General features: G+C 33.8%; 1 protein-coding gene across 1 annotated transcript in view; it reads right to left on the reverse strand.

Moving 5' to 3' along the window:
* Positions 1 to 1454: 1454 nt before the first annotated feature.
* LOC134712901 (D-beta-hydroxybutyrate dehydrogenase-like) overlaps positions 1455 to 15390 on the reverse strand; it is a 29347-nt gene continuing 15411 nt past the window's right edge. The window contains exons 3-8 of the mRNA XM_063574895.1: positions 14998 to 15120; positions 12486 to 12589; positions 6545 to 6617; positions 4969 to 5030; positions 2909 to 2962; positions 1455 to 1609 (exon numbers count right to left, since the gene is read on the reverse strand). Of these exons, the coding sequence (XP_063430965.1) occupies positions 1517 to 1609; positions 2909 to 2962; positions 4969 to 5030; positions 6545 to 6617; positions 12486 to 12589; positions 14998 to 15120 (509 nt within the window). The 3' untranslated portion in view covers positions 1455 to 1516. The remainder of the gene's footprint in view (positions 1610 to 2908; positions 2963 to 4968; positions 5031 to 6544; positions 6618 to 12485; positions 12590 to 14997; positions 15121 to 15390) is intronic.

Below are 15390 nucleotides of genomic sequence, written 5' to 3' on the forward strand. Positions count from 1 at the left end.
ATATTTATAAATTAACTGTTTACAAAATTTTGATTTTTTTTTTGAAATACTAAGGCTTTTCTACCTCAGGCATAGATTACCTTAGCTGTATTTGGCAACACTTTTAGGAATTTTGGATCTCAATGCTCTTCAACTTTGAACTTTATTTGGCTTTTTTTACACTTTTTGGGATTCGAGCGTCACTGATGAGTCTTTTGTAGACGAAACGCGCGTCTGGCGTATATATAATATTTAGTCCTTGTATCTATGATGAGTTTATTTAGGATCATTTATACTGAATTCTGATAGATCGAAATGTAATCAATCACCATCTCCACTCTGCCAACGTTGTAATCTTTCTGAGGAAAATACCTCTCATTTTCTCCTGGAGTGTCCCCTTTTATCAAAAACTAGAATTAAATACTTTGAACTGATCAACACCTATGTTACATAATATACAACAGATGAAGTCTGACACAGTGTCTTTCAATTCAAATCAAACATTATCAGGCTAATTATAGACTGCAGGCATTTTTCACAAACACTAAGAGATGGCAAGATAATGAAAACGATAGAAGCCAAAACTAGGGAGATGTGCTATAAATTTTATATTAAGCGCTTAAAGTTGCTTGAGACAATGAATGGTTGGCGGTCTGAAACAAACAGTTTTTATTCCGTATAAGTTGTGTTTTAATGTATATAAATGACACTTGGATTTTATATGTAAAAAGAGTTTTACTGTGTATTTTAACCGTTGGACAATAACTATTAAAATATATCTATTATATATTTAATGTGTAAATAGTGCTTTTACTTGTAGATAATTCTTGGTGTTCCTTATAAAGGAAGCTTATACGGAGAGAAGAAGAAGTGTATATCATTGAAACGGTTGATTTTTTATCAAGGTTATCATGGTTATTGTTGTTTTGTGATTATGTTCAACATTTCACAGTGGCATACTACTGTTACTTTGGTTATTCTCCCCTTATGTTATTGATTTTGAATTTACATTATATCATAAATCAAATTTATTCGTTCAGTGCATGTTCACTTGTGTTAATATGTCTTTTGAATGAGTTAAACTATTTTAATTGATATTTTATAGTGTGTCTTTATATGATGTGCTGTTTCACTATTGGTTCCAATTAGGACGAACTTTGGTACCTATTAAAACTTTTTTTTAACCCCGATGCAAGTGTTTGCACCTGCTCTTAGTCAGGAATCTAATGTTCAGAAATTGTCGTTTGTTGATGTGGTTCATAAGTGTTTCTCGTTTTCTGTTTTTATATGTAGATTAGACCATTGTTTTTCACGTTTGAATAGTTTTACACAAGTCAACTTTGGGGCCCTTTATAGCTTGCTGTTCGGTATCAGCCAAGGCTCCGTGTTGAATACCTATAAGGGTTTACTTTTATAAATTGTGACTTAGATCGAAAGTTTTTTTTTATAATACAAAAAATCGCATCGTCTTATGTTTTAAATGTATTTAATTTCATAATTTAAATGTGAGTGACGTAACACTGATTACGGAGCAGTTTTACTGAGCCGTATATCCTCCATCCATAGTAAGAACAGACCCCGTCATACTGGCCCCTCCATACGAACATAAAAACACAACCAGTTGTCCTAGCTGAAAAATAAAACAGACCCCGTCATACTGGCCCCTCCATACGAACATAAAAACACAACCAGTTGTCCTAGCTGAAAAATAAAACAGACCTCGTCATACTGTCCCCTTAATACGAACATAAAACACAACCAGTTGTCCTAGCTGAAAAATAAAACAGACCCCGTCATACTGGCCCCTCCATACGAACATAAAAACACAACCAGTTGTCCTAACTGAAAAATAAAACAGACCCCGTCATACTGGCCCCTCCATACGAACATAAAAACACAACCAGTTGTCCTAGCTGAAAAATAAAACAGACCCCGTCATACTGGCCCCTCCATACGAACATAAAAACACAACCAGTTGTCCTAACTGAAAAATAAAACAGACCTCGTCATACTGTCTCCTTAATACGAACATAAAACACAACCAGTTGTCCTAACTGAAAAATAAAACAGATTCCGTCATACTGGCCACTTCATACGAACAAAAAAACACAACAAGTTGTCCTAGCTGAAAAATAAAACAGATCCCGTTATACCGGCCCCTCCAACAGATTTATCCATCGGATCACCAGATGGATAAATCTGTTGTAGAGTTGTCACTGGCTCAGACGTTCTTATAAATATAATTATTTTCTATGACTGTATCTTACATTAAATTTTAGGATCCTTTACTATAGATAATTTAGCTGATCTGTAAACATAACATCTTGATGCCTTATATATCATGTACTATAGTACAACGCTAGATTAAAACTGACGCGGAAAGGTAGAACACCCGGCCACTGAAAGCTTCATTTTATGAAGCCCAGGTGATCGTGTGGTCGTACCGGTTACAGTACAGGCGATTTGGTGTCACTATATCTCAGATATTTTGCGATATTCTTCCGCATGTGTTAACACAATTTTTATGTACGTGTGCATAGATATTAATGATTATTTACCTACATATATATTTAAAAAATATTTGATGAGTATTCATTGTACTAGCATAGACACACCGAATTGCACATGTTTCAGATAGATTTACTTGGCGCAGGTAAAAAATGTGGCCGTGCAACCAGGTTTATGCAAATTGTACTGGTCTAAGTCAAATATTACATGAACAGATATCCGCAATTCAAATAAAGTAATATGTTTCTGAAACTTAAATAATTATATTTGAAAATAATCGAATTTATTTGAAGATGAAAGTGTCACGAGTGGGAAAAGAAAAGAAAAGCCGGATCCGAATGATGCTGACATCTTATTAATGTATTATTCCTGACAACTTTCTACATTTCATACCTACCATATACTAAACTTAAATATTTACCTGAGCCGTGTCTATCATCTGTTTGGTTGGCTGGGACTTTTCGAGGAAAATCTCCTGAAATGATTATTGATTCACTATTTCACTTAAATATGGATTATATTATTGGTGGGCTGTGTTTTAAGGAATCCATGAAATAGATTACCTTAGCCGTATTTCACATAACTTTTTGGGATTTTGGGTCCACTATGCTCTTCAACTTTGTACTTGTTTGGCTTTATAACTATTTTGATCTGAGCGTCACTAATGAGTCTCATGTAGACGAAACGCGCGTCTGCCGAATTAAATTATAACCCTTATTAACTATTTTCAAGGAATCTCTCCTGAAATTAAACATGTGTTATATCATTGGTAGACTGTGTCTGTTCAGAGAACATTTTCTACCATAATTATTTCACTTTAAATAACCATGTTTCATATAATTGGTGGCTGGGTCTTTTCAAGGAACATCTTCTACCATAATTATTTCACTTTAAATAACCATGTGTTATATTATTGGTGGGCTAGGACTTTTCAAGGAATATCTCCTGAAATGATTATTGCACTTCAACATGTGTTATATTATTGGTGGGCTGGTCTTTTCAAAGTATATCTCCTGAAATGATTATTGCACTTAAACGTGTGTTATATTATTGGTGGGCTCTGTCTTTTCAAAGTATATCTCCTGAAATGATTAATGAATCACTATTTAATTTAAACATGTGCTATATGATTGGTGGGCTAGGACTTTTCAAGGAATATCTCCTGAAATGATTATTGCACTTCAACATGTGTTATATTATTGGTGGGCTGGTCTTTTCAAAGTATATCTCCTGAAATGATTATTGCACTTAAACGTGTGTTATATTATTGGTGGGCTCTGTCTTTTCAAAGTATATCTCCTGAAATGATTAATGATTCACTATTTAATTTAAACATGTGCTATATGATTGGTGGGCTAGGACTTTTCTAGGAATATCTCATAAAATGATTATTTAACTTAAACATGTGTTATATCATTGGTGGTTTTTTTTCAAGGAATTTCTCCTGAAATGATTATTTCACTTTAACATGACTATGTTATATTATGGGTGGGCTATGTCTTTGTAGAGAATATCTCCTGAAATGAGAATTGATTCACTCTCTTAAACATGTGTTATATAATTGGTGGGCTGGGTCTTGAAAGTACATCTCTTGAAATGATCATTGGTTTACTATTTCACTTAAACATGTGTTATATTATTTGTAGGTTGAGTCTTGAAAGTACATCTCTTGAAATGATCACTGATTTACTATTTCACTTAAACATGTGTTATATTATTGGTGGGCTTGGTCTTGAAAGTACATCTCTTGAAATGATCACTGATTTACTATTTCACTTAAACATGTGCTATATTATTTGTAGGCTGAGTCTTGAAAGTACATCTCTTGAAATGATCACTGATTTACTATTTCACTTAAACATGTGTTATATTATTGGTGGGCTGGGTCTTGAAAGTACATCTCTTGAAATGGCATTGATTTACTATTTCACTTAAATATGTGTTATATTATTTGTAGGCTGAGTCTTTTCAAGGAATCTCTCCTGAAATGAGAATTGATTCACTATATGATTTAAATATGCGTAGTCCTGGTATCTATGATGAGTTTGTTTATATTATTTGTGCGGTAGGTCTGGATAAGGCATATCTCCTGTAATGATCATTTCATTCATTACCATGTGACGATCGATGTGTGAAGTCTTCGTTCTGTATAGAATGTCTTTCTTTAAAGCCCTCTGAATATTTCCACATAAAAAGTAAATATTTTCTACAAAAAAAAACTTTCCCAGGTAAAGTTTTAGTAAAATTCACGATCATTTGATAGCTTTTTTTATGGCGGTCTTTCGATCATTCTGCAACAAATGCAACAAGCATAACACAATATTACTAATTAAATATGTTGTTGTGATAATTATAATTAGAGAACTTTTGAACTTTGATGTTACAACACCCCACCCATTTTTTTAAGTCTTTAATGTGGTCAAATCAAGATGAAGATTTTCATCCAAACCTCCACTTATAACTTTGTATCATATGAAATACCTTTGTTTTATCTACTGAAATGTTGTTTTCACGTGCATACTTTTCAAACTGGACTTGCACCACTAAAACAAAAGAAGTTATATTTGAGAATCAAGTTTAGTTCAAGAATCAAAGTAAATCAAAATTAAGACAACAACAGCAAGAAAAATTCAAGACCAAAGAAGAAATGATATCCGAAAGGTCTTATTATACCATCTCTTTTCTCTCTTTAAAACGCCAAAACCAAAACTAACATCCACCAGACGACGACGACGACAAGCGATAGCAAGCATTACAGCCCACATATGCCCTCGGTATGATGCTCATCTTCTCCAACAGACGACGACGACGACGACAAGCGACAGCAAGCATTACAGCCCACATATGCCCTCGGTATGATGCTCATCTTCTCCAACAGACGACGACGACGACGACGACAAGCGACAGCAAGCATTACAGCCCACATATGCCCTCGGTATGATGCTCATCTTCTCCAACAGACGACGACGACAAGCGATAGCAAGCATTACAGCCCACATATGCCCTCGGTATGATGCTCATCTTCTCCAACAGACGACGACGACGACAAGCGATAGCAAGCATTACAGCCCACATATGCCCTCGGTATGATGCTCATCTTCTCCAACAGACGACGACGACGACGACGACAAGCGATAGCAAGCATTACAGCCCACATATGCCCTCGGTATGATGCTCATCTTCTCCAACAGACGACGACGACGACGACAAGCGATTGCAAGCATTACAGCCCACATATGCCCTCGTTATGATGCTCATCTTCTCCAACAGACGACGACGACGACGATAAGCGATAGCAAGCATTACAGCCCTCAAATGCCCTCGGTATGATGCTCATCTTCTTCAGTTGATATGTAATACATGCTCAAAGAAGCCTGAATTGCTCAATTGTTCAGGCATGAAGTATCTGATAAATGGCGTTATCTCGACGAAGCGATTTCGTTATTACGAAATAATATGTGGACGTTACTACAACACACATGATACTTTTCAAATGACCCTTATCGGCTTTCTGAGGTTCACGCCTTCCAAGACCATGATAAGAGTGAATATCTGAATGGTTTCTTTGAGTAGTTTAGTTTAAACATATTTGTTTATAGTGGATTGGGAAACAAGTTTTACAACTTATATTAATCCCTTTCCACTTTGCGGGTGCGAGTGCTGCCTTGTAGCGGCATTAGCCTACTCTTTTTCGAAATCTACAAGGGTGTCTTTAACGTGCAAGAGATATGGCTCTCTCTTAACACGGGCCAGCCATTTATCGTCCCCGTCCGACGGACTATCATCGTTTCCTCAAGACCATACTCGCAAATGGTGTCAAGGGAGAGCCGAAAATTGAGTTCCTGAAATTTTCATCCCAAACGGGAATCGAACCAGGAACCTTTGTGTTAGTAGTCCGATGCACTAACCACTACACCACGGCTCTTTGAGTGAAAGCCTATAATTTCATACTTCTTTTACTGCTACTAATGCATTATAGAGTTATTGTATAACTATTCTAAAATATCCAGTTCTTAGAGCTCGGAAGAACATTGTTATTATCTTAAGTTGGACTTACATGGAGTGTCAACCCAAGCTGGACTGATAGCATTCACTGTTATACCCTGAGCCGCTACCTCAAGAGCCACGCCCTGTGAAGAAACAATGAGAAGTCAAATCAACAAATGTTCTTAAAAATTACGTCAAAAGTACTTTCTAATTGTGAACTCGTGATGTTTTCTTCCTCCAATGAACATGCTTTACAAAAGTAACTTTTCTAAAGTACCAGTTATCTGCCTGTTGACCAGTTATCTGCATGTATTGTATTTTATGAGAGGGGAATGTATTTTATGAGAGGGGAAGACATTTATCTAACATGTATTGGAGATAAAAAGGTGGCTTGATAATTATGTGATAAGTATTAGAGATAGTGAGATGGTTAAATATTTATGTGACCTACATCAGATTTAGTGAGGTGGTTAGACATTTATGTGACGTGTATGAAAGATAGTGAGGTGGTTAGACATATATGTGATAAGTATTGGAAATAGAGGGGTGGTTAGACATTTGTGTGACGTGTTTGTGAGATAGTGAGTTGGTAAGACATGTATGTGATCTGTATGGGATATAGTGAGGTGGTAAGACATTTATGTGATCTCTATGTGAGATAGTTCGGTGGTTTGACATTTATTTGATCAGTATGTGAGATAGTGAGGTGTTCAGACACTTATGTGATCTGTATGGTAGATACTGAGGTGGTTAGACATTAATGTGATATGTATGGAAGATACTGAGGTGGTTATACATTTATGTTATCTGTTTGTGAGATAGTGAGGTGGTTAGACATTTATGTGATATGTATGGGAGAAAGTGAGGTGGTCTTACATTTTTGCGATCTGTATGGGAGATATTGATATGGTTAGACACTTTTGTGATCTTTATGTGAGATACTGAGGTGGTTAGACATGTACGTGCTCTGTTTGAGAGATAGTGAGGTGGTTAAACATGTCTATGATTTCTATTGGAGATAGTGAGGTGGGAAGACATTTATGTGATCAGCATTGGAGATATTGAGATGGTTAGACACTTATGTGATCTTTATGTGAGATGGTGAGGTGGTTAGACAGTTATGTGATATGTATGTGAGATACTGAGATGGTTAGACATGTACGTGGTCTGTTTTGGAGATATTGAGGTGGTTAAACATGTCTGTGATTTCTATTTGAGATAGTGAGATGGTTAGACATTTATGTGATCTGTTTTCGAGATAGTGAGATGGTTAGATATTGATGTGATCTGTTTGGGAGATAGTGAGGTGGTTAGACATTGGTGTGATCTGTATAGTTGATAGTTGATAGTGAGGTGGTTAGACATTCATGTGATCTGTATGGAAGATAGTGAGATGGTTAGACATTTATGTGATCTGTTTAGGAGATAGTGAGGTGGTGAGACATTTAAGTGACGTGTTTGTGAGATGGTGAGGTGGTTCGATATTCATGTGATCTGTATGGGAGTGGTGAAGTAGTTAGACATTTATGTTATCTGTTTGTGAGATAGTGAGGTGGTTATACATTTATTTGATCTGTATGTGAGATAGTGAGGTAGTTATACATTTATTTGATCTGTAAGGGAGATAGTGAGGTGGTAAGACATTATGTAATCTGTATGGGAGATAGTGAGGTGGTCAGACATTTATTTGATCTGTAAGGGAGATAGTGAGATGGTAAGACATTATGTAATCTGTATGGGAGATAGTGAGATGGTTAGACATTCGTGTGATCAGTTTGGGAGATAGTGAGTTGGTTAGATATTCATGGGATCTGTATGGGAGATAGTTAGGTGGTTAGATATTCATGTGATCTGTATGGGAGAAAGTGAGGTGGTAAGACATTCATGTGATTTGTGTGTTATATGGTGAGGTGTCAAGCCATTTATGTCACCTTTTTTAGGGATAACGAGGTGGTTTGACATTGTTGTGATCAGTATATGGGAGACAGTGTGGTGTTTAGACATTTATGTGATCTCTATTTGAGATAGTGAGGTGGTTAGACATTTATGTGATCTGTTTTCGAGATAGTGAGATGGTTAGATATTGATGTGATCTGTTTGGGAGATAGTGAGGTGGTTAGACATTGGTGTGATCTGTATAGTTGATAGTTGATAGTGAGGTGGTTAGACATTCATGTGATCTGTATGGAAGATAGTGAGATGGTTAGACATTTATGTGATCTGTTTAGGAGATAGTGAGGTGGTGAGACATTTAAGTGACGTGTTTGTGAGATGGTGAGGTGGTTCGATATTCATGTGATCTGTATGGGAGTGGTGAAGTAGTTAGACATTTATGTTATCTGTTTGTGAGATAGTGAGGTGGTTATACATTTATTTGATCTGTATGTGAGATAGTGAGGTAGTTATACATTTATTTGATCTGTAAGGGAGATAGTGAGGTGGTAAGACATTATGTAATCTGTATGGGAGATAGTGAGGTGGTAAGACATTATGTAATCTGTATGGGAGATAGTGAGATGGTTAGACATTCGTGTGATCAGTTTGGGAGATAGTGAGTTGGTTAGATATTCATGGGATCTGTATGGGAGATAGTTAGGTGGTTAGATATTCATGTGATCTGTATGGGAGAAAGTGAGGTGGTAAGACATTCATGTGATCTGTGTGTTATATGGTGAGGTGTCAAGCCATTTATGTCACCTTTTTTAGGGATAACGAGGTGGTTTGACATTGTTGTGATCAGTATATGGGAGACAGTGTGGTGTTTAGACATTTATGTGATCTCTATGGGAGATATTGAGGTGGTGAGACCAATTATGTAAGAACAAGACATCAAATATATACATAGATTTAGGAAGATGTGTTGTGAGTGTGAGTGCCAATGAGACAACTCTCCATCCAAATAACAATTTATAAAAGTTAACCGTTATAGGTCAATGTACGGCCTTCAAAACAGAGCCTTGGCTCACACCGACCAACTAGCTATAAAGGGCCCCAAAATTACTAGTGTAAAACCATTCAAACGGGAAAACCAACGGTCTAATCTATATATATAAAAAAAAACGAGAAACGGGAAACACGTATAAATTACATAAACAAACGACAACTACTTTACATCAGATTCCTGACTTAGGACAGGTGCAATCATTTGCAGCGGGATTAAACGTTTTAATGATATCAAACCTTATCCCTTTTTCTGAAACAATAGCATAATATCACAACATAGAAAAACACATGATTAAATATCAATTGGCAGGCTTAACTCAATAAAAAAAGTAAATTAACACACTATGAACAAATAAGTTTGATCTGCGATATCTGAATGCAAATGCACAGTTAATAAAGTATTAGGGACAAACATTCAAGGCCAAAAAGCAAACAAACAAGTCCAAACAAAGCCATGGCAAGACACCACTGCGAAATATTTAACCCTTCGAAAATAAAACGATTTAATAATACAGGTAAATCTTGAAGTTTATACAAATCTAGTACGAACAAGTGAAAACAAGAAGATATTCCAAATGATCAAAGCTGGTATATACAAGATCCGTATTAAAATAAAATAACAAAAAAGCATTATAAACAGTATCAACAGGTCGAATTAACACGAAAATACGATTTGAGATTACTCGCAGTTACTGACAGCTAGTTAAAAGCCAAAAACAATTAATGATAAAAAAAAATCATTAAAACACATCCCAGGGATTTAGTATTTTAACGTCATGAACAGTCAGAGATGACATTACTTGTACAATGCCACAAATAAATGTACCGACAGGTAGTAGTATAGTGAGGAGCGACTTCTATAGAGATAACAATTAACGTGTCTGTGTCTCTATACATCCCGCCTCAAAAGAAGATAAAATTTAGTTACGTTTTAATTTACTAATGACAAAATCGATATTTGTGTCAATGTAAACTATATTCAGAGATCTAATTACAATATTGGTACGATAACCTTTACTTATAAGTTTATTCAAAGGTTCGGTGAGTTTACACAGATCACATAGTGATTTCCTCCCTTTAAGTACAATATTACCGTAAAATTTAGGATGTGAAATACCATTTTAATAAGTTTTCCACAGGTACAGCCAAAGTCACTAATCAAATCTTTGTATCTATGAAAGAATTTAGTAAACACTTTAAGTAATCTATGGTATCGAAATCCCTGACACAATAACTTCCCAGTGATGCATTGATTACGTTCGTTAAAATCTATGACATCAGAACACACACGGGCAAACCGAACGAGTTGGGATATATAAACAGCGTATGATTGAGCCAAAGGCACATCGTCGTCTAAAAAAGGAAAATTAACAATAGGAAATGAAAAATCGTCTCTTTTGTCGTAAATTTAAGTATGAAGTTTCCCGTTTAAAATTGAAATGTCTAAATCTAGACTGAAAGGACAACTGCTGCTGTTTATGTTAGATTTAGTTAAAGTAAGTTCTTTTGGGTAAATTTTGGAAGTATATTTAGAGAACTGGATTATTATGGAGAAGACTTCATAAGTATGATTTACTTGTGTCTAATCCATTTTGCTTTAATTCAGCAAATAAAATATGTTTAAACTAACTATGCAACGAAAAAATATCATCCAGATAACGGAATGTATTTTGATTGAATCAACCAAACATAACAATGATTGGTCTTTACTGAGTTTGGTCATAAACTGAGATTCATATCAATATAGAAATAAATCTTCTATTAAGGTAGCACAATATAAAGATTGTATAACTCCAACTCCCAAGTTTTAAAATGCTGTCAACTTTCTTAATAATGCTTGGAAATTTATAAAAGTGGTAGTTTTGGATAGATAACAGATTACTCTTTCAAATTAATACAATGTTAGTATTATGCAACAATTATGTAACCAATTATAATTATGTTAACTCTGTCTAAAATATTTTTCACCAAATTTCCACTTTCAAATGAAATTAGCTTCTTCACAGGTATCCCTGATTTTATTATATGTTGTTCTTATGGCCATTATCTACAAAAGGGTGTCTCAGATTTCAGATAGAATGTATAGAACAAGTTTTACACCTAATTAAACATTATCTTCTTTTATGTGGTTAAGATGTTGACACTAATTAGAGATTTATGAGAGAATGGAATACCATAGAGACAATCTGAGACACACTTTTGAAGCCCATGATGTGTTGATTAAGATTTCGTGAAATTTTTTTATAAAGTTAAAAAGATGATAGAGCTAAATTCATTCAAGTGAACTTACCCAGATTTTGCCACTAATTACATAATAATTGATTACATAGTGATTGCAAAAAAAATATATTACATTCATTTAAAAGATTAATCTTTTATCTATCTATATATACATCTTTTGTTATTTTCTATGCATTCATAAGAAAGTTGCAGCATTTCAAAGGTTAGTGATTGGAAGTAAAAAAATCTTTGTATTGTGCTACATTAAAGGGGAACAGTTAGTGCTAATATGAATACCTACTACCTGACGATACACTTTATCGCCGAAACGTGCATGAATGTTATCTAGCAGAAAATTTAAAGGTTCAATCATATCCTCACATTTCCAGTAAGTGTATCGAGCATACTTTCCTTTTTTGTTACAGAAAAAAGGCTTTAAACGAGTTATAGCAAATAAAATTACAAATGAGATTTTTCGCAAGACCATTTTATCAAATACAAAACATTTTTCTTTATAAGATTGTGTGGAAGTGCAGTGTACAGTGTAGAAAAATCATAACTGTCAACAGAATTATAAGGACCACCAAAAGCATGTATTTTATTTAAAACCTCTTAAGAATTTTTAACACTCCAAAAACAATTAATACCATTATTTATTACAAAAGTTAATAACCAGTTCTTTTATAGTAGTAAGAGAGGTAGTTAGAAGCACTGATAGATTAGTTGTTGAAAACTTACTCGATGTCTGATTGATGGAATTATTGACCAAAATAAGATGTGTTCATTATCAAATGTCGAAATTTTCTTCAAAACCTAATTTAAATCGCTCCTCAATAAAATCAACTTGCCTTTGTAAGACCAATTATTCCATGTTTTGATGTTGCATATGGAGCTTTTCCTGGAGCGCTTATTGTGCCCTGCACTGACGATATGTTGATTATTCTTCCCCAACCTGTAATGTACACAACAAACCAGTATTTATAGATTATTGTTGATCTTCTCAATCGAGTTCAGAGTACCAATGATAATCTACATATCTCTTTTTTACCTATGACGACGTTTTTAATTTAATTGACAACGGGCACGTACGCCCTTAGTTCCGAACGATTATTTTACATATTACTCTACAGCAGTACATAATCAGCAATATGTAGTTCAAAAACCGACATATCGAATGCTATGAATATAATAGAAACGTTTGGTTCTTTCTCAGGTCTGAGATTAAATCGTAGTAAATCACAAGTAATATGTATAAGGGCGCTTACGCATAGTAAAGATAAAGTTGAGATAATACGCTGGACGGACAAACTAGTAAAGCCTAAGGGATTTATTTTGGTCACAACATATGGCAAGCCGTTCTCGTCAAAACTATGTTTAAACCATTTTTCGAAAAATTTACACACTGAGATTTAAAAACTTCAAAACGCACACTGAGAATTGAAAATTACACACTGAGAATTGAAAATTACACACTGAGAATTAAAAATTACACACTGAGATTTCATAAAGACGCACTGAGATTACAAAAATGAAAAACGCACACTGAGAATTAAAAATTACACACTGAGATTTTAAAAAGACACACTGAAATGAAATAAATTGAAAAACACACACTGAGAATTGTTAATTACACACTGAGATTTCAAAAATACACACTGAGATTAATATGCAAATTACTAATGAATATTCATGAGATGAATAATTCAACAGATTAATATCTTGATCTCAAGAACTCTTGTCATTATAATGAAATGCGATTTCTTCAACCAATATTCGTAATAAATTTCAAGACTTAACATCGCTCATATATCATTACTACCAGTGTATCGGGATGATTTTTTTTACTTAAAACCGTGGGTCCCTTTTCAAAAGTCTTCCAACTGTTTCCCTGGTTTCGCTAGTTAATCTTGTATATTTTTCTTACGTTTATATGCTATAATAGACACTTGGGTAAAAATTTCACTGCATTCTTTTGCAGATTGTTCCAATGTTTTCTTATAATTTTAATAAAGTTTTTCACCATTTGGTTATATTTTTTAATAAGATTAAGTGGGTATTTTTCTTGTTCTTGTATTTCTAAAGTTTTTTTATTAATAATTTGGAACCAAATCGAAGGACTAACGAGTTCTGTCCCCTTGTTGTTTTAAGCTTGTAATAGATTCAGATTAAGTATGCTAATTAGATATGTGCGCATAAAAAGTGCGCACAAATCTCAGTGTGTAATTTTAAATTCTCAGTGTGTAATTTTAAATTCTCAGTGTGTAATTTTAAATTCTCAGTGTGTAATTTCAAATTCTCAGTGTGTGTTTTCAGTTAATTTATTCTCAGTGTGTCTTTTTGAAATCTCAGTGTGTAATTTTTAATTCTCAGTGTGTAATTTTCAATTCTCAGTGTGCGTTTTTCATTTTTGTAATCTCATTGCGTCTTTATGAAATCTCAGTGTGTAATTTTTAATTCTCAGTGTGTAATTTTCAATTCTCAGTGTGCGTTTTGAAGTTTTTAAATCTCAGTGTGCTTTGTTGTAATTCTCAGTGTGTAAATTTTTCGAAAAATGGTTTAAACATAGTTTTGACGAGAACGGCTTGCCATAACAACAGATACGAATGTGAAAAGTTAAATTGGGAACCTAAAATTGATAAAATGAAATCCTTTCTTAAGGCATGGAACAAAAGAAAATTAACTACAATTGGAAAAATATTAATTATAAAATCTTTGATCTTTTAACTAAAATTACTTATTTGTAATACATAAAAGAGATTGAAAGCTGTTGTTTTATATATATTTGGGAAGGTAAAAATGACAAAGTAAAACGAGACACACTTATTGGCGGTTATCAAAAAAAGGGGGGGTTAAAAATGGTTGATTTTGATAGCTATTTTACATCACTGATTCCAAATTTAATTCAACAACTATGCCGAACTGGAAAATTATTCCTATCAAATATTTCATCAATCTGGGGAAAATATCTTGTCATTAACAAATGTTTAACATGAATTTAGATAATGTTAAATCACTAAAAGAATTTGAAAATATACCAAACTTTTATTTGCAAGTACGATTTTCTATCTAAATTTTTAAGAGAGAATAAGATGAAAATATTTAGATTGAAACTGCTAAATTATATAATTCCCATAAAGCAATTACTTTATTAAGGTTTTAACTATTTTTTGACAGTTTTTGGTGTTTGCATTTTCAAATCATACTATGTTTCAGAGCAAAAATTGAAATATTAAGATGTGAATGAATTGTTTATAAAGGAATTAGAGGGTATAAATGAGATCAAAACAATTTCTCAAAGTGTACTTTTCATAATAAAAAAATAGGGTAAAATCGTTGAATAATTGCCTGTAAAATACTTACGTTTATTCTTCATTTTTGGCAGACAATGTCTTATCAATAGGAAAGGAGCAGTTAGATTGATTGCTATCAACTCGTTCCATTTTTCTACTGGATATTCATCGATATACTTCACAAAATTGATACCTAATGAAATAAATGATAAACAAAACAATCAGCTGTTTGTTGACACTTTGACAATTTCTTTTTTTACTTGTTAATTTATGTTAAATGCACAGTGTATAAAGAGAGCACCGGCTTTTGAAAACGGAATTATTGAGAGGAGTCAAGGTACTCTAAACGTCGTTAGATCGTGATAGTAGTTTCAGGCATAGATTAACTTAACTTAACTGGCAAAACTTTTATGCATTTTGGTTCGGAATGCTCTTCAACTTCGTACTTTATTTGGCATTTTAA

The sequence above is a fragment of the Mytilus trossulus genome, chromosome 3 (genome assembly GCF_036588685.1).
Source record: "Mytilus trossulus isolate FHL-02 chromosome 3, PNRI_Mtr1.1.1.hap1, whole genome shotgun sequence".
NCBI classification, from domain to species: domain Eukaryota; kingdom Metazoa; phylum Mollusca; class Bivalvia; order Mytilida; family Mytilidae; genus Mytilus; species Mytilus trossulus.